At 48.3% G+C, this 25,786-nt stretch overlaps 4 protein-coding genes and 1 long non-coding RNA gene across 8 annotated transcripts in view; 3 read left to right on the plus strand and 2 right to left on the minus strand.

The window, feature by feature from the left end:
* Window positions 1–25,786, plus strand: part of LOC119958896 (late histone H2B.L4-like) — a 135,610-nt gene that overhangs the window by 71,456 nt on the left and 38,368 nt on the right. Inside the window, exon 2 of one of the 4 annotated variants that reach the window (XM_038787416.1) lies at window positions 2,571–2,641. The exons of 1 other annotated variant lie outside the window; for it this stretch is intronic. The gene's annotated coding sequence lies outside the window, so the exon portion shown is untranslated. Of the gene's footprint in view, window positions 1–2,181; window positions 2,642–25,786 lie in introns of those variants that run through there. 2 more of the 4 variants (XM_038787415.1, XM_038787414.1) reach the window with 2 other exon arrangements.
* Window positions 2,563–19,287, plus strand: LOC119958897 (late histone H2B.L4-like). Its single transcript, XM_038787420.1, has 2 exons — window positions 2,563–2,641; window positions 18,702–19,287. The coding sequence occupies exon 2, from the start codon at window positions 18,774–18,776 to the stop codon at window positions 19,158–19,160; it is 387 nt and encodes a 128-aa protein (XP_038643348.1). The 5' UTR covers window positions 2,563–2,641; window positions 18,702–18,773; the 3' UTR covers window positions 19,161–19,287.
* LOC119958926 lies at window positions 15,552–17,461 on the minus strand. The gene is made up of 2 exons (XR_005459088.1): window positions 17,039–17,461; window positions 15,552–16,698 (listed from the first exon to the last, which is right to left on the minus strand). It is a non-coding gene; the product is annotated as an uncharacterized LOC119958926 (long non-coding RNA).
* Window positions 20,015–21,037, plus strand: LOC119958880 (histone H2A-like). The gene has a single exon (XM_038787394.1). The coding sequence runs from the start codon at window positions 20,204–20,206 to the stop codon at window positions 20,699–20,701; it is 498 nt and encodes a 165-aa protein (XP_038643322.1). The 5' UTR covers window positions 20,015–20,203; the 3' UTR covers window positions 20,702–21,037.
* LOC119958916 (histone H4) lies at window positions 21,143–21,775 on the minus strand. Its single transcript, XM_038787442.1, has one exon. The coding sequence runs from the start codon at window positions 21,469–21,471 to the stop codon at window positions 21,160–21,162; it is 312 nt and encodes a 103-aa protein (XP_038643370.1). The 5' UTR covers window positions 21,472–21,775; the 3' UTR covers window positions 21,143–21,159.

The following is a 25,786-nucleotide window of genomic DNA, read 5'->3' on the forward strand; positions in this document are numbered from 1 at the left end:
GAAAAGGTTTCACGCGATTTGAATGCTCTATTTCGGATTTAAACCCGTTTTACTGATGCACTGTTCGCGCTCTCTCACCCGATCGCTCTCATTTTCCCAACCTTTCCGCAGAAATCTGGAAAGCAGCATCTAAACTGCCCTGAAATCCAACTTGGGAAAGTAGGAGGGGATCAGGGGGATTGACTGAATGAACAATATTTCCATTTTGTCCCAGAGGGATTGGGAGATCTGCTGATCAGAGCGGACACACAAACACAGCTGGTTTCTCCTGTTTGGCCCGCCCCTTTCACTCTCTCTTCCACAATATTCACATCCACACACAAGGTTTGGAAATTACATTTCCCAGGGCAGAATTCTCCCTCTTCTCAACATTTGTTTCCAAATCGGTGCCTTAATTGTAGATTTTCATCTCACTTACTGATCAACTGAGTTTTCTGCTCCCTTTCTTCTGTTTCCCTAAATACCCGGCAGCAGCAAGTCATATTTTTAAATCTAAACTCATTGATGACACGTTTTACTTGAATGTGGAAATACAATTGATCTCCTCTCCAACAGTGAAGATTTTCCTGATTGATGTCATCCTCCTGCACTGCCGGTAACACTGAACCCCAAATTCAACAAGCAGGGACAGACAGTTAAAGAATAGTCCCACCCCCTCTGAGAGTGGAGATTTTCACAGTGACACACAGATTCTGACCATTTTGATCCGAACAGCAAATTTTAAAAATAAAGATGGACTCAAAGAGGGAACGTGTAAACCAGGAGAACGTGTAAACTAGTGGGGAGTGTAAACCAGGGACAATAATAAATGAGGGGAGTGTGTTAACCAGAGAAATGTGTAAAATCAGTGGTAGATGCATAATCAAATATAATTTAATTACAGATTAGTGTGTAAAACCTGTAAAATGAGCGGAATGTATTAAACCTGGGATTGTATGGAACTAAAGTAGCCTGTCACAGTGGGAAGTGAGTAAACCGGGAGAGGGAGTGAACCGGGGGAGGGAGTAAACCGGGGGGGGGAGAGTGAACCGGGGGGGGGAGTGAAATGGGGAAGGGAGTGAACCGGGGGAGGGAGTGAACCGGGGGAGGGAGTGAACCGGGAGAGGGAGAGACCCGGGAGAGGGAGTGAACCGGGGGAGGGAGTGAACCGGGAGAGGGAGTGAACCCGGAGAGTGTGAGAACCGGGAGGGAGAGTGAGAGAACCGGGAGAGGGAGTGAACCGGGAGAGGGAGTGAACCGGGAGAGGGAGTGAACCGGGAGAGGAAGTGAACCGGGGGAGGGAGAGAACCGGGAGAGGGAGAGAACCGGGAGAGGGAGAGAACCGGGAGAGGGAGAGAACTGGGAGGGAGAGTGAGAGAACCGGGGGAGGGAGTGAACTGGGGGAGGGAGTGAACTGGGGAGAGAGTGAACCGGTGGAGTGAGGGAACCGGGGGAGGGAGTGAACTGGGGGAGGGAGAGACCGGGAGGTGGAACAGTGGTTAGCACTGCTGCCTCACTGTGCCAGAGACCTGGGTTTAATTCCAGAGTTGGGTGACTGCCTGTGTGGGGGTTTGGACCTTCTCCCCGTGTGTGTGGGTGGGTTCCCCCCCGGTGCTCAGATTTCCTCCCACAGGCCAAAGATGTGCAGGATAGGTGGATTGGCAAGGCTGAATTATGGCTTCGTATCCAAGGATGTGTTGGTTCAGTGGGGTCTCGGGTTTATGGAGATAGGGCGGGGAGTGCGCCAAGGTGGGATGCTCTTTCCGAGGGACGGTGATGGGCAGAATTGCTTCCTTCTGCCCTGCAGTGATTCTCGGCTTCTATGGAAAATTAAGTCAGTCAGTGGAATGTTAGTTTGCAGAAAGTGTGAGTTTGAGGGGCTGAATGGCAGTGTAATAACAAACAAGCTGCAGGCAATCGCTGCAAATTGAATATCTCATTGGGACAAACACACAGCTACAAAGGTGATTGGTTGAGCCCTGGGGCGCAGGGCCACTTGCACCCACACACACACAGTCCCCCCAACACGGGCTCTATCGGAGGTTTTGCTCCAAATGTGATGACAGTGAAATGCGGAATATTCCCATTGATTCTCTGCTGAATTGCTGCGCGGATCTGCGCATGCCCGGGTAGCCCCGCCCCCTGCCTGTCGTCATCCTGCGATTGAGAGCGCATGCGCAGCCCCTCCCCCACACTCCATTTGCTCAGTGAGTGGAGACGCTTTGTTCAAACTGAGTGAAATGTCAGGGCCCAGGTCAGCGAGGAAACAGCGTTCTCATTGCAGCAGCCCATCCATTTGGGAGTGTGAGCAAAGAGGCTCAGAGATCATTACTGACTCGGGGGGAGTTCAGGGAGAATCGGGGGCTGTTTGCAAGAGGCGCAGCGGGAGCCCCATCTTGTTCCGGGACTTGGAGTGAGCGGGGGGAAGGGAGAGCTCTTTCTGGGCCTGGCTTATTGTCTGATTCTGGGGCAGGATTTGGACAGTATTTTCTATTTTTACTAATTATCAGTTGAAAGAATTGTTTAGTTTATCATTGGCCTCATCTGACCCTAATTTAAAAGAAATATTTTTTCTTCCCCACGTTCAACAGATGAAGAGATGAGTTCCAAGATGATGATTCTTCAGCAACATGAATGTGCAGCCGTCTCCTTCTAACTGACAGTAAGTACAATATTAATCCAACATTGCAGAGACACAGACACAACAGCAGCTCCACCGTCACAGAGAACAGAAGCAGTCACACTTACATTGACCTCAACTCCCAGATAAACATGTCCAATCCAACAGTGATACACGAGAGGGCAGGTGGGATAATTGTCCACAATTCACTCCTAGTCCATGAACTTTTTGAATACAGTGCAGAAAGAGGCCATTTGGCCCATCGAGTCTGCACCAACCCACTTAAGCCCTCACTTTCACCCTACCCCCATAACCCAATAACCCCACCTAACATTGTTTGCTCACTGAGGGCAATTTATCATGGCCAATCCACCTGACCTTCATTTCTTTGGACTGTGGGAGGAAACCCACGCAGACACAGGGAGAACGGGCAGACTCCACACAGACAGTGTCCCAGCGGGTAATCCAACCTGGGACCCTGGTGCTGTGAAGTCACAGTGCTATCCACTTGTGCTACCTTGCTGCCCTATCATGGAACGTCGAATCAACTTGTTTTGATAACAGCTTTTCATCTGTAAATTAATCAGGAAAGTATTAATTAGGCTATCGATTGAGCAATCAACGTGGAAGTATCCATTTGCACTGTTTTGAAACTTTGTTGGACTAAAATGTTTCAAAAGCACTTTAATCTCACAAGTTGTGAACCTTAGGCACATGTAAAAAGTCAGATAGTACAGCTGATTGAAAAATACATAATTAATAATTAACAGGCTGATGGGCCTGTTCTGTGCTGTACTGTTCTATGTTCTATGCTCTAATCCTAAATTTGTACTGAGACAAGTCCAAAATAAAATATTGGGGGAATGTCCAATTCACATAACAAGCATGTCTTTCGGGACTTCTGGGAGGAAACAGGAGCATGTTGAGGAAACCCATGGAGACACGGGGAAAATGTGCAGACTCTGCAGAGGCAGCGACCAAGTAGGAAACAAATCTTGGACCGTGGCTCTGTGAACCTCTCCCCTGATATACACAATGCCCTGTTACAAACTGTTTTTTCACACTCCCCTGGTTTGCATGCTGACTTGGTTCACACTGCCCTGGTTTGCATGCTGACTTGGTTTCACACTGCCCTGGTTTGCATGCTGACTTGGTTCACACTGCCCTGGTTTGCATGCTGACTTGGTTTCACACTCCCCTGGTTTGCATGCTGACTTGGTTTCACACTCGCCTGGTTTGCATGCTGACTTGGTTTCACACTGCCCTGGTTTGCATGCTGACTTGGTTTCACACTGCCCTGGTTTGCATGCTGACTTGGTTTCACACTGCCCTGGTTTGCATGCTGACTTGGTTTCACACTGCCCTGGTTTGCATGCTGACTTGGTTTCACACTGCCCTGGTTTGCATGCTGACTTGGTTTCACACTGCCCTGGTTTGCATGCTGACTTGGTTCACACTCCCCTGGTTTGCATGCTGACTTGGTTTCACACTGCCCTGGTTTGCATGCTGACTTGGTTTCACACTGCCCTGGTTTGCATGCTGACTTGGTTTCACACTGCCCTGGTTTGCATGCTGACTTGGTTACACACTGCCCTGGTTTGCATGCTGACTTGGTTTCACACACGCCTGGTTTGCATGCTGACTTGGTTTCACACTCCCCTGGTTTGCATGCTGACTTGGTTTCATACTCCCCTGGTTTGCATGCTGACTTGGTTTCACACTCCCCTGGTTTGCATGCTGACTTGGTTTCACACTGCCCTGGTTTGCATGCTGACTTGGTTTCACACTCCCCTGGTTTGCATGCTGACTTGGTTTCACACTGCCCTGGTTTGCATGCTGACTTGGTTTCACACTCCCCTGGTTTGCATGCTGACTTGGTTTCACACTGCCCTGGTTTGCATGCTGACTTGGTTTCACACTCCTCTGGTTTGCATGCTGACTTGGTTTCACACTGCCCTGGTTTGCATGCTGACTTGGTTTCACACTGCCCTGGTTTGCATGCTGACTTGGTTTCACACTGCCCTGGTTTGCATGCTGGCTTGGTTTCACACTGCCCTGGTTTGCATGCTGACTTGGTTTCACACTGCCCTGGTTTGCATGCTGACTTGGTTTCACACTGCCCTGGTTTGCATGCTGACTTGGTTTCACACTGCCCTGGTTTGCATGCTGACTTGGTTTCACACTGCCCTGGTTTGCATGCTGACTTGGTTTCACACTCCCCTGGTTTGCATGCTGACTTGGTTACACACTCCCCTGGTTTGCATGCTGACTTGGTTACACACTCCCCTGGTTTGCATGCTGACTTGGTTACACACTCCCCTGGTTTGCATGCTGACTTGGTTTCACACTGCCCTGGATTGCATGCTGACTTGGTTACACACTCCCCTGGTTTGCATGCTGACTTGGTTACACACTCCCCTGGTTTGCATGCTGACTTGGTTACACATTGCCCTGGTTTGCATGCTGACTTGGTTTCACACTGCCCTGGTTTGCATGCTGACTTGGTTACACACTGCCCTGGTTTGCATGCTGACTTGGTTTCACACTGCCCTGGTTTGCATGCTGACTTGGTTACACACTCCCTGGTTTGCATGCTGACTTGGTTTCACACTGCCCTGGTTTGCATGCTGACTTGGTTTCACACTCGCCTGGTTTGCATGCTGACTTGGTTACACACTGCCCTGGTTTGCATGCTGACTTGGTTTCACACTGCCCTGGTTTGCATGCTGACTTGGTTTCACACTGCCCTGGTTTGCATGCTGACTTGGTTTCACACTCCCCTGGTTTGCATGCTGACTTGGTTTCACACTCCTCTGGTTTGCATGCTGACTTGGTTACACACTCGCCTGGTTTGAGCTCTCAACTGATGTACACACTCCCCAATTTGCACACACTCTTGTTGTGCATCTTTACCAGGTTCCATACACTCCCCTGGTTGAGATACCTCCCCTAATTTACACATTCCCCTAATTTGCTCTTTCCCCTGCTTCACACACTCCCCTGCATTACACAGACTCGCCTGCATTATACGCACTCCCCTGCTTTCTACACTCCCGTTTTCCACACTCCTCTGCTTCATACACTCCCCTAAGTGATGCACCCCCTGCGTGAAGCACTCCCCTGCGTGATGCACCCCTCCCTGCATGATGCACTCCCCTGCGTGATGCAGTCCCCTGCGTGATGCACTCCCCTGCGTGATGCACCCCCCCTGCGTGATGCACCCCCCTGCGTGATGCACCCCCCTGCGTGATGCACCCCCCTGCGTAATGCACCCCCCCTGCGTGATGCACCCCCCCTGCGTGATGCACCCCCCCTGCGTGATGCACCCCCCCTGCGTGATGCACCCCCCCTGCGTGATGCACCCCCCCTGCGTGATGCACCCCCCCTGCGTGATGCACCCCCCCTGCGTGATGCACCCCCCTGCGTGATGCACCCCCCCTGCGTGATGCACCCCCCCTGCGTGATGCACCCCCCCTGCGTGATGCACCCCCCCTGCGTGATGCACCCCCCCTGCGTGATGCACCCCCCCTGCGTGATGCACCCCCCCTGCGTGATGCACCCCCCCTGCGTGATGCACCGCCCTGTGTGATACACCGCCCTGCTTTATGCAGTCCCTTGGTTTACACATCCCCCTGCTGTATACACTCCCATGCTTCATCCATCCTGCTGCTTAATACACCCCCTGCTTTATACACTCCTCTGCTTGATACACTCCCCTGGTTTACACATCACCCTGCTCTATGCACTGCTATGCTTTATACATCCCCCTGCTTCATAGGTCCCCCTGCTTTATGTACTCCCCTGGACTTTGTTTTCGGCCTGCATGGAGCTTATACTCTCCATGATCTCTCTCAGTTCTAGCAGTGCTCCCAGGCTCCGTTTCCTGTCCTCCCCCAGAACTGGCAAGTCCAGTCCATCGAGGAATATCTTCATCCACGAGTTTGCACTGAGTGCTGAATTTGGTGCATTTGAGTGCTATAGTGAGAGTTTGGTGACTGAGGGAGTATAAGGGTTCATTTTTATCTAAAGTCTAGTCTTTCTTTTATTTAGTTAATTCACTTAAAAGGTGCTGTTTGGTTTAGAAGAAGGTGAATTTTCAATCAGCTTTAAACAAAGGTTCAACTTGTAGGTACTTGCAGCTGGAGCTTGTTAATTAGTTAATTGGATAAGGCCAGTTTTCAGAGGCTAGATTCACAGTATAAATAGGATCCAGCTACAGTGCAGACATTGTTTGCACTGAGTGCTGAACTTGGTGCATTTGAGTGCTATAGTGAGAGTTTGGTGACTGAGGGAGTGCTGAATTTGGTGCATTTGAGTGCTGTAGTGAGAGTTAGGTGACTGGGGGGAGTGCTGAATTTGGTGCATTTGAGTGCTATAGTGAGAGTTAGGTGACTGAGGGAGTGCTGAATTTGGTGCATTTGAGTGCTATAGTAAGAATTAGGTGAGGAGAGAGTAAGGTGCTCCTTTCATTTCATTTCCGCAAAGAGCGAGAAGGGAGCCAGGAGTTCAGAGAGTGCAGCTGACTGGGAGCAGAGTCAGAGGGTGGAGGTCCAGTTGGTCCACAGGGCAGCTATATTCTGTAAGTTAAGAGGGGATGGAGGCTAGGGCAGTTGCATACTCCTCCTGTAGGATGTGGGTGGTGAGGGATACCACCGGTGTCCCCTCTGACTATACCTGCGGGAAGTGCACCCAACTCCAGCTCCTCGGAGACCGTGTTAGGGAACTAGAGCTGGAGCTGGATGAACTTCGGATCATCCAGGAGGCAGAGGGGGTAATAGGGAGTTACAGGGAGGTAACCGCACCCAAGGTGCAGGACAAGAGTAGCTGGGTTACAGTCAGGGGAAGGAAAACAAATGGGCAGACAGTGCAGAGATCCCTCGTGGCCGTTCCCCTTCAAAACAAGTATACTATTTTGGATGCTGTTGGGGGGATGACCTACCGGGGGAAGGCCCTAGCGGCCAGGCCTCTGGCACTGAGTCTGGCTCTGGGGCTCAGAAGGGAAGCGGGGGGGAATAGAAAAGCAATAGTAATAGCTATTCAATGGTTAGGGGAATAGATAGGAATTCTGTGGTCGCGAGCGAGACTCCCGGAAGGTATGTTGCCCCCCGGGTGCCAGGGCCAGGGATGCCTCGGATCGTGTCTTCAGGATCCTGAAGGGGGATGGTGAGCAGCCAGAAGTCATGGTGCACATTTCCTACCTACGTCGTTTGTACCAAAGGGGTGTGGAGGTAATAAACATGTTTATGGAGTTGGGCTGGAAGTTAAAAGGCAGGACAGACAGAATTGTCATCACTGGTTTGTTGCCGGTGCCACGTGACAGCGAGGCTAGGAATAGGGAGAGAGTGCAGTTGCACACCTGGCTGCAGGAATGGTGCAGGAGGGAGGGCTTCAGGTATTTGGATAATTGGAGAGCATTCTGGGGAAGGTGGGCCTGTACAAGCAGGACGGGTTGCATCTGAACCAGAGGGGCACCAATATCCTGGGAGGGAGGTTTTCTAGTACTCTTCGGGAGGGTTTAAACTAATTTGGTAGGGGAATGGGAAACGGATTTGTAGTCCAGCAACTAAGGAAGCCGATATTCAGCTCACCAAAGCGTGTAGTGACGCAGTGAGGAAGGTAACACTGACAAAGGAGAGTACTTGCAGGCACGGAGATGGGTTGAAGTGTGTATACTTCAACGCAAGAAGCATCAGGAATAAGGTGGGTGAACTTAAGGCATGGATCGGTACTTGGGACTAGGATGTGGTGGCCATCACGGAAACTTGGATAGAAAAGGGGCAGAAATGGTTGTTGGAGGTCCCTGGTTATAGATGTTTAAACAAGATTAGGGAGGGTGGTAAAGAGGTGGGGGGGGGGGTGGCATTCTTAATTAGAGATAGTACAACAGCTGCAGAAATGCAGTTCGAGTAGGATGTGCCTACTGAGGTAGTATGGGTTGAAGTCAGAAATAGGAAAGGAGCAGTCACCTTGTTGGGAGTTTTCTATAGCCCCCCCCCCAATAGCAGCAGTGATGTGGAGGAACAGATTTTGGAAAGATGCAGAAGTCACAGGGTAGTAGTCATGGGTGACTTCAACTTCCCAAACATTGAGTGGAAACTCTTTAGATCAAATAGTTTGCATGGGGTAGTGTTTGTGCAGTGTGTCCAGGAAGCTTTTCTAACAAAGTATGTGGATTGTCTGACCAGAGGGGAGGCCATATTGGATTTGGTACTTGGTAATGAACCAGGGCAAGTGATAGATTTGTTAGTTGGGGAGCATTTTGGAGGTAGTGACCACAATTCTGTGACTTTCACTTCATTCATGGATAGGTGCGTGCAACAGGACAATGTTTACAATTGGGGGATAGGTAAATACAATGCTGTGAGACAAGAATTGAAGTGCAGAAGTTGGGAACATAGGCTGTCAGGGAAGGACACGTGAAATGTGGAACTTGTTCAAGGATCAGGTACTAAATGTCTTTGATATGTATGTCCCTGTCAGGCAGGGAACATATGGTCAAGTGAGGGAACCATGTTTGACAAGAGAGGTTGAATGTCTTGTAAAGAGGAAGAAAGAGACTTGTGTAAGGCTGAGGAAACAAGGTTCAGACAGGACGCTGGAGGGATACAAGATAGCCAGGAGGGAACTGAAGAAAGGGATTAGGAGAGCTAAGAGAGGGCATGAAAAATCTTTGGTGGGTAGGATCAAGGAAAACCCCAAGGCCTTTTACACATATGTGAGAAATATGAGAATGACTAGAGCGAGGGTAGGTCCGATCAAGGACAGTAGCGGGAGATTGTGTATTGAGTCTGAAGAGATAGGAGAGGTCTTGAACGAGTACTTTTCTCCAGTATTTACAAACGAGAGGGGCCATATTGTTGGAGAGGACAGTGTGAAACAGACTGGAAAGCTCGAGGGGATACTTTTTAGCAAGGAAGATGTGTTGGGCATTTTGAAAAACTTGAGGATAGACAAGGCCCCAGAGCCTGACGGGATACACCCTAGGATTCTATGGGAAGCAAGAAATGAAATTGCAGAGCCGTTGGTAATGATCTTTTCGTCCTCACTGTCAACAGGGGTGGTACCAGGGGATTGGAGTGGCGAATGTTGTGCCTCTGTTCAAAAAAGGGAAAAGGGATAACTCTGGGAATTACAGGCAAGTTAGTCTTACTTCGGTGGTAGGCAAAGTAATGGAAAGGTTACTGAGGTTATAGGATTTCTGAACATCTGGAAAAATACTGCTAGATTAGGGATAGTCAGCACGGATTTCTGAGGGGTAGGTCTTGCCTTACAAGTCTTATTGAATTCTTTGAGGAGATGACCAAGCATGTTGATGAAGGTAAAGGAGTGGATGTAGTGTACATGGATTTTAGTAAGGCATTTGATAAGTTTCCCATGGTAGGCTTATGCAGAAAGTAAGGAGGCATGGGATAGTGGGAAATTTTGCCAGTTGGATAATGAACTGGCTAACCAATAGAAGTCAGAGATTGGTAGTGGATGGGAAATATTCAGCCTGGAGCCCAGTTACCAGTGGAGTACCGCAGGGATCAGTTCTGGGTCCGCTGCTGTTTGTGATTTTAATTAATGACTTGGATGAGTGAGTTGAAGGGTGGGTCAGTAAATTTGAAGATGATATGAAGATTGGTGGAGTTGTGGATAGTGAGGAGGGCTGTTGTCGGCTGCAAAGAGACATAGATAGGATGCAGAGCTGGGCTGAGAAGTGGTAGATGGAGTTTAACCCTGACAAGTGTGAGGTTGTCCATTTTGGAAGGAGAAATGTGAATGCGGAATACAGGGTTAACGGTAGGGTTCTTGGCAATGCTGAGGAGCAGAGAGATCTTGGGGTCTATGTTGAAATGAAATGAAAAATGAAAATCGCTTATTGTCACGAGTAGGCTTCAATGAAGTTACTGTGAAAAGCCCCTAGTCGCCCACATACCGGCGCTTGTCTGGGGAGGCTGGTATGGGAATCAAACTGTGCTGCTGGCCTGCTTGGTGTGCTTTAAAAGCCAGCGATTTAGCCCAGTGAGCTAAACCAGACCCTATGTTCAGAGATCTTTGAAAGTTACCACTCAAGTGGACAGAGCTGTGAAGAAGGCCTATGGTGTGCTAGCGTTCATTGGCAGAGGGATTGAATTTAAGAGCCATGAGGTGATGATGCAGCTGTACAAAACCTTGGTAAGGCCACATGTGGAGTACTGTGTGCAGTTCTGGTCACCTCATTTTAGGAAGGATGTGGAAGCTTTGGAAAAGGTGCAAAGGAGATTTACCAGGATGTTGCCTGGAATGGAGAGTAGGTCTTACGAGGAAAGGTTGAGGATGCTAGGCCTTTTCTCATTAGAACGGAGAAGGATGAGGGGCGACTTGATAGAGGTTTATAAGATGATCAGGGGAATAGATAGAGTAGACAGTCAGAGACTTTTTCCCCGGGTGGAACAAACCATTACAAGGGTACATAAATTTAAGGTGAATGGTGGAAGATATAGGGGGGATGTCAGAGGTAGTTTTTTTACCCAGAGAGTAGTGGGGGCATGGAATGCACTGCCTGTGGATGTCGTTGAATCGACAACATTAGGGACCTTCAAGCGGCTATTGATTATGTACATGGATTATGGTAGAATAATGGAGTGTAGATTAATTTGTTATTAAGGGCAGCACGGTAGCATTGTGGATAGCACAATTGCTTCACAGCTCCAGGGTCCCAGGTTTGATTCCGCCTTGGGTCACTGTCTGTGCAGGAGTCTGCACATCCTCCCCTTGTGTGCGTGAGTTTCCTCCGGGTGCTCCGGTTTTCTCCCACAGGTCCAATGATGTGCAGGTTAGGTGGATTGGCCATGATAAATTGCCCTTAGTGTCCAAAATTGCCGTCAGTGTTGGGTGGGGTTACTGGGTTATGGGGATAGGGTTGAGGTGTTGGCCCCGGGTAGAGTGCTCTTTCCAAGAGCTGGTGCAGACTCGATGGGCTGAGTGGCCTCCTTCTGCACTGTAAATTCTATGATAATCTATGTATTAATCTAGGACAAAGGTTCGGCACAACATTGTGGGCCGAAGGGCCTGTTCTGTGCTGTAATTTTCTATGTTCGATGTTCCCCTGTTGGGGGATCTGAGGTGTGCAGTCCCCGGTAAAAGTCCTCAAAGGTCTTGTTAACCTTGTTTGGGTCTGTTTCTAGTGTGCCTCTGTTGTCCCTAATTTGCACAGTCTTTCTGTTGGCTGCTCAGCTGGCCTTCTCTGCTGGTGTGCCAACAGGCGGCTGGCTTTGTCCCCGTGTTTGTATAGGGTTCCCCGTGCTTGGTGGAGTTGGTGCACTGCTTTACTCGTGGAGAGCAGGTCAAAGTCCATTTGTTGCTTTTCCCTCTCTGCCAAGAGCTCTATTGTTGGGGCTGACTGCTGCCTAGCCACTCTCTCCTCTCTCCCTTTGTGCTTTAAAGGCAATAGTTTCCCCTCCAATCACGGCCTTTAGCTCCTCCCAGACATGGAAGCTGAGACCTCCCCATTTTGGTTGTTTGTCGTATACTCCGCTATGGCCTGTGATACCCTCTCGCTGAAAGCCATGTTGGCCAGTCGGGCAGCGCCCAACCTCTATGTGGGGCATTGGGTACTGCCCATCTCCAACCTCACATCCATATAATGTGGAGCATGGTCTGAGATTACGATTACGGAGACTCCGCCTTGACCAGCTCTGGGAGCACCGATTTTCCAACCAGAAAGAAGTGACTCCTCAAGTATATGTTGTGGACTGGTGAGAACAAGGAGAAATCCTGCTGCCCTGGGTGGGTGAACCTCCCACTGCCCCCATCTGCCCCATGAAGCGACCGGGTTCCTTCACCATGTTCAAGGTCTTCCCCGTTCCGGGGTTTGACCTGTCTGTCCATGTGTCCTGTACACAGTTAAAGTCTCCCCCCCCCCCCCCCCCACAAACCATGATAAGTCGATGTGTCGCTATGTAGGGGATTTCTGCCTTTGTCTTAGAACAGTACAGCACAGAACAGGCCCTTCGGCCCTCGATGTTGTGCCGAGCAATGATCACCCTACTCAACCCAACGTATCCACCCTATACCAGTAACATCCCCCCCCTCCACAATTAACCTTATTTTTTTAGGACACTAAGGGCAATTTAAGGACACTAAGGGCAATTTAGCATAGCCAATCCACCTAACCCGCACATCTTTGGACTGTGGGAGGAAACTGGAGGAAACCCACACACACACTGGGAGGACGTGCAGACTCCGCACAGACAGTGTCCCAGCCGGGAATCGAACCTGGGACCATGGAGCTGTGAAGCATTTGTGCTAACCACCATGCTACCGTGCTGCCCAAAATGTTGTTAACAAAAATCTTGTTAATGAATTTTGCGTTGTCCCAGTTGAGAGTGTTCACGTTGACAGTACTACCGGTGCGCCGTCCAACCATGACGTACGATCCCCCTGGGTCCGTTACCGTCATCGTCACCTTCAACATAGTCCTGTTCTTTAACAGAATCACTACCCCCCTGGCCCTCGTCCCATGGCAGGAATGGTAAGTCTGTCCCACCCAGCCCTTCCTTAGCCACAGCCGGTCCTGCTCTCTCAGGTATGTCTCTTGGAGGACGACTATGTCGGCTCTCATGTTTCTTCAGTGGGTGAAGACTCTGAATCTTTTCACAGGGCCTTTAAGTCCCTTGACATTCCAGGTTTCCAGGTCCCTTTTCCCATCACCTCCCCTTCCCGTCCCCCCGCTCCTATCTCCTTTCCCTTCCCCTCCCCCTCTGTTTCCTTTCCCCGAGCTCTTTTTCCCCGATACTTCTCCATCCCCGCTGTTTGTTCCCACTCCCCCTGCCAGGCACTGCCCCCCACCCCCCCCCCCGTTGGCAGACAGCCGCGGCCTCTATCTGCTGCATGTTCCCGGCGTTAGCTCTCCTGCTAGTGTGCTGACCCTCCTCCCGGGAGTTACTGTCCCGCTGTCCTCCCACCCAATCTCTGTGGTTTCTGTATGTTCTTTCCACATCATGCCCGACACTTGGTCCTCCACCTTTTGCCCTTGTCTGCACGTATACGGCCAGCATCTTCCGCCTCTTCGTCAGTCAGTTGTGTTGTGGGGGGTGGAGGAGGGGTGAGGTTCTTTTCTCCCCCTCCCCCCTCCAATTGTTGGTTTGCCAATGCGCTGCCGCTCTTCGCCTGGACCCCTCCCGCCTCTCCTGTGGTCACGGCCCCAGCCCGCAGTCTGTGACAAACGTATCTGCTTCAGCTGGGGCCTTAAAAACAATATTTTTTGCCCTGGTATGTGACCCAGGCCTGGCTGGATATAATATATAAGGATATATCTCCTGCTTTGAAGCACTCCCCTGGTTCACATTCACCACAAATTCTATAAACTCCTGGTTTTAACTCCCCAGGTTTTACCCATTTCAACAAATACACACACTCATATTGTGTAATTGTCGGGTTTTCACAATCCTCTCTTAAACATACTTATACACCTGGTTTTACACACACACACCTGGTATTACTGCCTCAAATTTTACATGTATTGTACAATCACTGGGTTTGCACACTGCCCGGCTTACACACTTCATAGGGTTTTACACAACCCTGGTTCACAGACACCCAGCTTGCACAATCACTTACTTTTTCACACTTTCCTTGTTAACACACTTGCACCCATGGCTTTGCACGATCCATTGGTTGTACACACATCACTGACTTTACACACTCCCAGTTTATGTAATTCTATTACAGGGGAGTGAGCAAAGCAGGGGAGCGAGGGAACCAGGGGAGCGAGCGAAGCAGGTGAGCGAGCAAGCGAAGCAGGGGAGCGAGCAAGCGAAGCAGGGGAGCGAGCGAACCAGGGGAGCGAGCGAAGCAGGGGAGCGAGCGAAGCAGGGGAGCGAGCAAGCGAACCAGGGGAGCGAGCGAACCAGGGGAGCGAGTGAAGCAGGGGAGTGTGTAAAACAGCACAGTATTTAATTCCCGGATATGCTAACAAATAGCCGTGTGTGTGAAGAACCAGAGTGCGTGAGCAGGGGTGTGTGTTAAACCAGGCAAATGTATAAACCAGGGGCTGTGGAAACCAGGAGAGTGAGAAAACTAGGAATGTGCTAAACCAGGAGTGTGTGCAAAATTAGGGCAGTGAGTAAAGCAGTTGATTGTACAAATCAAATTCACTTTGCAATTGGAAATGGGTGATAATGAAGTGAATCAGTGAAATGTTAGTTTTCAGAAAGTGTGAGTTTGAGGGGCTGAATGGCAGTGTAATAACAAACAAGCTGCAGGCAATGACTACAAATTGAATATTTCATTGGGACAAACACACAGCTCCAAAGGTGATTGAATGATCCCTTGGGCGCAGGGCCACTTGCACCCACACACACACAGTCCCCCCAACACGAGCTCTGTAGGAGATTTCGCTCTATATTTGATGACAGTGAAATGGGGAATATTCTCATAGATTCTCAAAGTACCAGGGACTGATACATACAGGATAAATCCGGCACAGAGATTTTGGCAAAGAATGAAAACTGCTGATGGAATGTCAAATTCACACTCACTACCAGTGGCAACCTCACAATGAGCTGTTGTTCGTGTATCGGACCACACCCAACTTTTGTTAGGATACCGGACAAGAAACTGCAAATATCTTTTTCAATTTGTAAATTGAAAATTGTACATTAACTCAATGTACAGCTCAAATGTACAGAATCAACTCTATGTACAGCTCAAATGTACAGAATCAACTCTATGTACAGCTCAAATGTACAGAATAAACATGAAGGTGACATCACATACCTGAAAAGAGGAGGTGCAGATCATAATCCACATTCGCTTACCAAAACCACACTTGTAATAAATTTAAAACGTGACAATTACTTTTCAGAAACCAAAAGACGCAGACAATATATTCATATACTTGTGACAGAAAAGTGCACAATTATTCAATTTTGTCACATCAGAATGGATAGGAGTAGAGAAAATTATGTCTTAATGAATCAGAAATTAAAAAGATGGAATAGTTTACTTTAATGTTTTCAGGAACTCAAATGAGTAGATAAAACAAAATAAGATACTGAGCTATGAGAGATTGAGGTGAACATATTAACACATAGAGCCACACTGAAAACTGTGATAGATGCACGATATAACACAATGTTCCAATTCACTGCAATATACAGAGTGAAAACAACACTCACATGGCAGCAGTGGACATTCTCAGTGAAAAGCGGGACAGATATACCTCATACTGGCAGCTTTATGAATATAAACATGCTTCCATTCATCTATTTAAAGAAATAGAGATTAATATCTACCCTTTGCAGAAACATAAGGTTGCAGCACAAACCTAGAATCTATGCATCAGAAACTCTGGGAAACAGAGTACAATAGACAGTGACATATACAGACTCGGCTGACTTATGCGAAGTTTGACCTATTACAATTGTAGTTAGAAGAACTACAATCAACTTTCTTAAAAGATATAGGTATCAGAGAGGATGTTGCTGTGAAAATCCTACTTTCCTACACAGTACCATCTGTGACAGGTCAAGAAGGAAAACAGTAATGACATACTGTACCGGAGACTGATACATACAGGATAAATCCGGCACAGAGATGTTTGACAAAGAATGAAGACTGCAGATGAAATGTCAAACTCACACTCACTTTCCGTGGCATCCTCACAATGAGCTGTTGTTAGTGGATCGGATCACACCCCAACTTTTGTTAGGACACCGGACGAGAAACTGCAAACATTTTTTTCAATTTGTAAAACTGTGAGGAAAGGAAATTTGTCCCCAGGAGTGATGATACTGACCAATATATTAAAACAAACTTCAGTTTAAACACATAATTAATCACATTAACATCAAAGCACCAGCTTTACAATTAACAGTGAATCCTATACTCTCTCAGATTATCAGATTGTCAGGTAAAGAATCAATTACATATTCACAAAGAAAAATAAACATATGATAGAGAGAGAAATAAAGCACAGAACAGCCCCTTCTGCCCACGGTATTGTGCTGAACTTTTCTCCTAGCTTAATCATAGAATTTTGAACACTAAGGGCAATTTATCATGGCCAGTCCACCCAACCTGCACAAATTTGGACTGATATTGACAGTTATGTGAGAAATTTCACTCCAGTACACCTGAGGAAACAAGAATTTGCAGTATGAATGACATGGTTGCATTGCTTTCAGAGGCAGTCTTACAAAGAATCATATCCATATCGAGATTCCAGAAAATGACAGATCCAGACAGGAATGCAGGGGATAATGGATTAGTGCAAAACTCACATTCTGAATCAGAGAATGGTGAATCGAAAACAAATCCTAGAACAATTCATTTGCAGCGAATGATAGATGCAGAATGACTTGGATACTGACATTGTGGCCCAGTGGTGAACCGATACTGGATAAACATATTTCATATACAGACCACTATTGGTTTTAGTATATATGTTTGAATGTGGGCATTATCAAAAAGTACCTTCCTAATAGCTGTGTTTAAGGTGGCTGTGGACTGCCTTCTTTCACCCTCGTAGCCTGTCTGCCGAAGCTACATCGATAGAACAAGGGCACAACAAAGAACACACCAACAATAAACATGCAAACACACAAAAACCCCACAGTTGCATCCCAATAACTGATAGGGTAAATAAAACAAACATTCAAAAACAGATGCAGATACTGAGTTATCACAACATCCACATTCCCGTGACTGAAATATTCAGAGTAAATTCCACATCCAATTAGCAGAGTAAAGAACAGGCATCAAGTAAACCTCCATTGTGTTGCAGTAACTGACACATGCAGCACAGAACCAACATTCTGACATTGGGAACAGACAAGTGAGATTAAAACGCATTGTTACATAAAGGAAACTGACAGAGACTTAGAATTTACAGTGCCGAAGGAGGCTATTCGGCCCATCGAGTCTGCACCGGCTCCTGGAAAGAGCATCCTACCCAAGGTCCACACCTCCACCCTATCCCCATAACCCAGTAACCCCACCCAACATTAAGGGCAATTTTGGACACTAAGGGACAATTTAGCATGGCCAATCCCCCTAACCTGCACGTCTTTGGACTGTGGGAGGAAACCGGAGCACCCAGAGGAAACCCACACACACGCACGGGGAGGATGTGCAGACTCCGCACAGACAGTGACCCAAGCCGGGAATCGAACCTGAAACCCGGGAGCTGTGAAGCGATTGTGCTCTCCGCAATGCTACCGTGCTGCCCTTAATACACATTCACTTCCCGTATTTAACAGGCACAGGAGAAAAACGACTTTCCATCCATGGCAGAACTAACCTGTGGAGAGAAAATAGACAATGAGACAGCTGTACAGCAGAAAATACTGATTCACAAACTGGAAACTGTCAGCTCAATAGTAAATGAGCAAAACAAACTCATATGAGACTGTAATGGGTTTGCAGTGATCCCATTCAATGTCCAAAAATTACAGATAAAGTGTAAGGTGTTTCCTTCTACATTGAAAATACAGGTAAACTCAAATTCACACATAATAAATTGACAAATTCAAAGTGCAGCCAGCATTTACTACAGTACGAATATGACAAAAATAGAATAAGATAGTCACCAAATAATGGCACACAAAATAAAATTGACATGAAGCTAGTAGAAATGGAATACAAGATTAATATCTCCAATCACAGATTAGAAAGCCGGTTCACCCCGACACTCACACTGTATCAGAGTGTCAGTAAATCCCACACTCACACACTGCATCAGAGAGTGAGTAAATCCCACACTCACACACTGTATCAGAGAGTGAGTAAATCCCACACTCTCACACTGTATCAGAGAGTGAGTAAATCCCACACTCTCACACTGTATCAGAGAGTGAGTAAATCCCACACTCACACACTGTATCAGAGAGTGAGTAAATCCCACACTCACACACTGTATCAGAGTGAGTAAATCCCACACTCTCACACAGTATCAGAGTGAGTAACTCACACACTGACAAACTTGGACTGGAGACATTCTTTCTGAAATGCATTTGCTGTTTGTCGTAAGGAGGTTACTGATTGGTGGAAAATCCTAAATCTGATTGGTCTGTTCAGATATCCAATAAAATTTTCACATTGTCCAATCACAATCATTCCTTTCCCCATTCCTCATTAGCATAGATGTGAGGCTCTGTCTATTTAAGCAGCGCTCGGAAGGGGTTTGCTTTATTTCTGGGTGAAACTGAAGATGGCTGACGAGAAGAAACAAACATCGAAAGCAGCTGCCAAGAAGGGAGCCAAGAAAGTCATTAAGAAACCGGCAGTAAAGGGCGGCAAGAAGCGGCGAAAGTCGAGGAAGGAGAGTTACTCCATCTACATCTACAAAGTGATGAAGCAGGTTCACCCCGACACCGGCATCTCCTCCAAGGCCATGAGCATCATGAACTCGTTCGTCAGCGATATTTTCGAGCGTATCGCGGGTGAGGCTTCCCGCCTGGCCCATTACAACAAGCGCAGCACCATCAGCTCCCGGGAGATCCAGACCGCCGTGCGCCTGCTGCTGCCCGGGGAACTGGCCAAGCACGCCGTGTCGGAAGGGACAAAGGCGGTCACCAAGTACACCAGCTCCAAGTAAAACTGCACAATGGACTGAAAACCACCCCAAACACAACGGCTCTTTTAAGAGCCACCCACAACTTCTGTAAAGCAGCCAAACCATCATACTTTAAATTATCGGTTTATTTCTATTATGAATATCCAGATCCGTTTTAATAGTGTTTCACTACAACAACATCCTGTATAATGCCGAGTTATCGTCATGTCGATCTCTGTACGTTGTTTATAAAGTCCCATCATTTAGTGATGCTCGGTGACCGCTTCATACTCGGCTGCTGTCGCTGGATTTGGAGAGAGAATAGAACTCCAATACCTCCCGTAGCATTTGTGTTCAGCCTTACAAATTACTCCCTTTCCATTTATGTTCATGTTCACACTCAATGATCGAGAGCACCCCGGTGGTGTGGGTAAACTCCATTTCAATACTGACACTAGCTCCAAACTGCTCACTCCACTTTTAACACTGAGGAAGCGGCAGCAGTCTACAATATGAATAACTGTTCCTATGTTTGCAGATGGCTGTGAATTAGACACTGTCGGCGGCTGAGAGCATTTTAAACAACAGCCAGATTAAACCTGTGGAGTCAGTTCCCCTTCTACAGATCCTAAACGTTTCTCTCCACAGATGATACCAGACACGCTGAGTTGATCCAGCATTTTCTCTTTAATTCACATTTGCAGCCTCCGCATTATTTTGGTTTAATTTATTTTGGGTTTGTTGTCAGTTACAGAGACAAAATCAGAAACTAACAGATAATGGGAAACTAGACGCGGGAAAGAGAGAGAATCCAACAATCTTATACTCAAATGATTTAGTCACATTTTTTATTCAATTTTATCTGTTATATATTTTCGCGCCCATTTAAGATTTGAAATAAATATTCGGTTGGAATCTGAACATTTGGCGCCCAAACTTTCCGCCCTCAGCACCGTGGATTCTCCTGATTGGTGCTTCAAACAGATATCTGATTGGTCACTTTGTAGCCGGCTCCACAATGTTGTTGAGATAACCAATCAGCAATGTGTGCACCGCCATTCCTCCTGAAGCTATAAGAGAAGTGAATGTGGGCGGTTTTCCTCATTCTGTGTGAAAGTGTTTGTGAGATTGTGACAATGTCTGGAAGAGGAAAGACCGGCGGTAAAGCTCGGGCCAAGGCCAAGTCTCGCTCCTCCCGGGCTGGACTGCAGTTCCCGGTGGGCCGTGTTCACAGGCACCTGAGAAAGGGTAACTATGCCCAGCGTGTGGGTGCCGGAGCCCCGGTCTATCTGGCTGCTGTGCTCGAGTATCTGACCGCTGAAATCCTCGAGCTGGCCGGCAACGCGGCCCGGGACAACAAGAAGACCCGCATCATCCCCAGACACCTGCAGCTGGCCGTCCGCAACGACGAGGAGCTCAACAAGCTGCTGGGAGGGGTGACCATCGCTCAGGGCGGGGTGCTGCCTAATATCCAGGCCGTGCTGCTGCCCAAGAAAAGCCAGCGCCGCCAAGAAGTGAAGCGACCATTCTTTAATCTAATAACCCAAAGGCTCTTTTCAGAGCCACTCACTTTATCTGAATAAGGGCGACCTGTTCTGGATCCGCTTAGTGCCGTGTTTGTGAGAATTTCCCTGAGGCTTCAGGCTGGAATGAGAGCTTTCCCCGGTGTTGGTATTTACCGGAGGGCGGCAGTTTCTAGCGGGCTGGCTTTCTGAAACTGACCATTTATGTGCAATGGGTCTGCGGGGTTTCAGAATTCATTCCCGCTCTCATTACAATGTCAGTGCTCACTGTGCGGTTACAGGGCTGACTGCGGAGAAAGGTTTTGTGTTTCACTCTGCAGCACGTTCATATCGCCGTGAAAAGAGTAATCAATGACAGGAAACATTTCCTATTATAATGCGAAATTTTGACTCCCCAATCGCGAAACCAGCTCGATGCGTTATTCTGCTGCCATTCTAAGGTCAGTGCTCTCAATGTGAGGATTTGGGCGGCTCTTAAAAGAGCCTTTGGGTTTTGTTACATTGTCAAATGGAGTTTCTCAGCCGCCGAATCCATAGAGAGTGCGGCCCTGGCGTTTGAGAGCGTAAACCACATCCATGGCGGTGACCGTCTTGCGCTTGGCGTGTTCAGTGTAGGTGACGGCGTCCCTGATCACATTCTCCAGGAAAACCTTCAGCACCCCGCGAGTCTCCTCATAGATCAAACCCGAGATGCGCTTGACCCCGCCACGGCGAGCCAGGCGGCGGATTGCTGGTTTGGTGATGCCCTGGATGTTATCACGAAGCACTTTGCGGTGCCGCTTTGCTCCGCCTTTGCCCAGTCCTTTGCCTCCTTTCCCTCTGCCAGACATGATGCTTCTTCAGTCAAATGGCTGCTGAATGAGAGACGAGCTGCTGCACTTTCCTTTATTATACAGCCCGCCCCGACCTGACTGAGAAAGAGAGAGAGGCGGGGAGCAGACTGAGTGACAGACAGAGCAGTGAAATGTCTTTGACCATCCAGCTCCGCCTCCTGCCTGCTCCAACCCACATTTTATATTCCAAACAGAAGTGAACAGAGCGCGCTGAACAACACGGACAATCTGCAACATGATGGGCTGCACAGTGGTCAGCACTGCTGCCTCACAGCGCCAGGGACCCGGGTTCACTCTGACCTTCTGACATTCTGTGTCTCTGTGGGTTTCCTCACACAGTAAAGATTCGCAGGTTAGGTGGATTGGCTGTGCTAAATTAACCCTTTGTGTCTAAGGGTGTGGATGTTGGATGGAGTTGCGAGGGAGTGGGCCTGGGTAGGGTTGCTCTTTCAGAGAGTCGCTGTGGACTCGATGGACTGAATGGCCTCCTTCTGCACTGTAGTAATTATATGGGAAGGATCTCGGTGTTGCTGGACGTGGTGCAGGTCTGGCCCATTCCCAGTCCTGTGCGCAGCAGTCACCCGAGCCATCATCAAGTTCATCTGGAGATCACAGGGACCCATATACAAAATATACAAACAGAAGGGACAGCATATACAGATCTCTGGATAAGGGAGGGAGAAACATACCCAAGGCCGTCCTCACCCTGCTGTCCACCTGTGTGTGTGGCTACATCAAGCTGTGCGTGGGCCCCCAGTACACAAACACCAAGTGTCACTACGTACTGAGGTTCTATCTGTCCCGGGTGTTACGAAGGATGGATCTGGCTTCATTGCCGCTGGATGCTCTGGTCCTAGGACCGTGTCATAACACCTGTCCCTCAAGGAAACATTTGTTCAGGAAAACACCTTTGACCACAAGGCAATCAAGCAGTGGTCTGCACGTAATGTCTTCGAGGCCCTTAGGGTAAAGGAGATGGTGGATCATGTCAGATGGTTCCCCTGAGCAGACTGTCAGAGGCATCTGGCAGATCATCTCATCACCAGAACTTTCAAACAAGCAGCAAGACCCAGCTTGGATGGTGGTGAGAAGGGCCCTCCCTGTCATATCCTTCATGCACCCAAAGTCTCAACACCGTCTCACACTGCCCTCAAACTGGCTGCTCCATGTGGTTACTCACCTCCATGTGGAATGTGCCTTTCCAAAGAATGTCTGAAGAGAGAAAGTTCATGGATGACAACAAGGTTGGTGGAGTGGCAGATAGTGTTGAGGATTGTCAGAGGATACAGCAGGACAAACATAGGTTGGAGACTTGGGCATAGAAATGGCAAATGTAGTTTAATCTGGACCAATGGGAGGGAATGCATTTTGGTCGGTTTAACACAGAGGGGAAATATATCGTAAATGGCAAAACTGAGGAATATAGAAAGTCGGAGAGTTCTGACTCGCAGGTCCACAGATCCTTGAAGGTGGCAACAGAAGTGTACAAGGTAGTCAAGAAAACATACGGAATGCCTGCTTTCATTGGGCGGAGCATCAACTATAAAAACTGACAAGTCACGCTGCAGCTGTATAGAACCTTGTTAAGGACGCACTTGGAATATTGTGCACAATTCAGGTCGCCACACTACCAGAAGGATGTGGAGGCTTTGGAGAGGATGCAGTGGAGATTTATCAGGCTGTTGCCTGGTCTGGAAAGTGTGAGCTATATGGAGAGGCTGAATAGACTCGGACTGTTTTCATTAGAAAGACAGAGTTTGAGGTGTGATCTGATAAATGTTGACAAAATTCTGAGGGGCATGGATAGAGTGAATGGGCAGGCAATCTTTCCCAGGGTGGAGGGGTCAGTCACCAGGGGGCATAGATTTAAGGTGCTCGGAGAAAAGCTTACAGAGGATGTGCGAGGCAGGTTTGTTACGCAGACAGTGGTGAGAGCAAGGACCGCGTTGCCAGGGGAGGTTGTAGAAGCAGATACATTACGGCGGTCAACAGTCATCTTGACAAACACATGGATAGGATGGGTATAGAGGGATACGGCACAAGGAAGTGCTGAGGGTTTTGGCAAAGGCTGGTATCATGACCTGTACAGGTTTGGAGGGCCGAAGTTACTGCTCCTGTGCTGTATTGTTATTTGTTTGAGAGATGCAGTGGTATTTGTCCAGGTTCATCCCGAGCAGCTCTGTGACACAGGACCCTGTGCTTAACAGGCTATTCCCAGGGAAACACGCTGACACTAACATCAACTGCAGCTGGAGGATCATAAACTCTGTGTAAGACTCTCTTTGATCTGCCCGAAACCTGTTGAACTTCCAGGGTAAAGAATTGTCCTTGACTGATTGTTGCAGACGGGCACATTCCAAAGTCCAGGACTACGTGCTGAGGGACGCACTCAGGTTTGGGGTACCCAGCACCAAGGCTCAATGGGGAAAGGCCACTGTGTAAGTTCTTCCAGCAAATGTACACCGAAGGGCTGGTAACCGGGTAACCCCCCCCCCCCCCCATTCTGTGTGATTAACACTAAAGAGGGGCTGGTAACTGTGTAAAACTTGTGTGTGTGTGATTAATACTAAAGAGGGGCTGGTAACCATGATAAACCCCCCGGACTGGGTGATTAACACTAAAGAGGGGCTGGTAACTGTTTAAAACTTGTATGTGTGTGATTAATACTAAAGAGGGGTTGGTAACCATGATAAACCCCCCGGTCTGGGTGATTAACACTAAAGAGGGGATGGTAACTGTGTAAAAACCCCGATCTGTGTGATTAGCGTACAACAGGTTTGTTTCAAACACGAGCATTCGGAGCACCGTTCCTTCCTCAGGTGAATGGAGAGGTATGAACGGGATATGGCGCTCGACTCATCGATCGACAGTTCCAATGCGCCACAGCAAAAAACCGCAACGACCTACTCAGAAGACAAACACGGGACACAACTGACAGAGTACCCTTCGTCGTCCAGTACTTTCCTGGGGCGGAGAAACAACGACATCTTCTTTGAAGCCTTCAACACATCATCAATGAAGATGAACATCTTGCCAAGGTCATCCCCACACCCCCACTACTTGCCTTCAAACAACCACAAAACCTCAAACAAACCATTGCAGGAAAGGATGTCCCGAAGCGTGGTACATTGGCGAGACCATGCGGACACTGCGACAAAGAATGAATGGGCATCGTGCGACAATCACCAGGCAGGAATGTTCCCTTCCAGTCAGGGAACACTTCAGCAGTCAAGGTCATTCAGCCGCTGATCTCCGGGTAAGCATTCCCCAAGGCGGTCTTCAGGACACGCGACAACGTAGAATTGCCGAGCAAAAACTTATAGCTAAGTTCCGCACCCATGAGTGCGGCCTCAACCGGGATCTTGGATTCATGTCGCATTACATCCACCCCCAACATCTGGCCTGGACTTGCAAAATCCTACCAGCTGTCCTGGCTTGAGACAATTCACACCTCTTTAACCTGGGATCACCCCCTATTTCTGGATCTGTAATGATTTGATTACCTGCAAATGCTCACATTCCAAGCATTGTCCAGCATCTCTGACTTTGTCTATATAAATGTTTCTGGAACATACCTCTCCTTTCACCTGAGGAAGGAGCAGTGCTCCGAAAGCTCGTGTTTGAAACAAACATGTTGGACTTTAACCTGGTGTTGTAAGACTTCTTACTGTGCTCACCCCAGTCCAACGACGGCATCTCCACATCATGTGTGATTAACACTAAAGAGGGGCTAGTTAGGGTTAGTAACTGAGTAACTGGGCTGGTAATTGAGTAAAACACTGAGGCACAGCGCCAGGGTCCCAGGTTCGATTCCCCGCTGGGTCACTGTCTGTGCAGAGTCTGCAGATTCTCCCCGTGTCTGCATGGGTTTTCTCCGGGTGCTCTGGTTTCCTCCCACAGTCCAAAGACGGGCAACGTACGTGGATTGGCCATGCTAAATTGCCCTCAGTGCTCAAAAAGTTTTGGGAGAGGTAATTGGGTTAAGGGGATAAGTTTGAAGTGAAGGCTAAAGTGTGTCGATGCAGACTTAGTGGGCCGAATGGCCTCCTTCCGCGTGATGAATGAAAATGTAAATTGCTTAATGTCACAAGTAGGCTTCAAATGAAGTCACTGTGAATAGCTCCATTCGCCACATTCCAGCACCAGTTCGGGGAAGCTGGTACGGGAATTGAACCGTGCTGCTGGCCTGCCTTGGTCTGCTTCAAAAGCCAGCTCTTTAGCCCTGTGCTAAAGCAGCCCCTGCTTAACACTAAAGAGGGGCTGGTAACTTTGTCCCCGCCCCGCCCCGAGGAGGTTCCCAAGAATGATCCCT

The sequence above is a fragment of the Scyliorhinus canicula genome, chromosome 31 (assembly GCF_902713615.1).
Source record: "Scyliorhinus canicula chromosome 31, sScyCan1.1, whole genome shotgun sequence".
Classification (NCBI taxonomy): domain Eukaryota; kingdom Metazoa; phylum Chordata; class Chondrichthyes; order Carcharhiniformes; family Scyliorhinidae; genus Scyliorhinus; species Scyliorhinus canicula.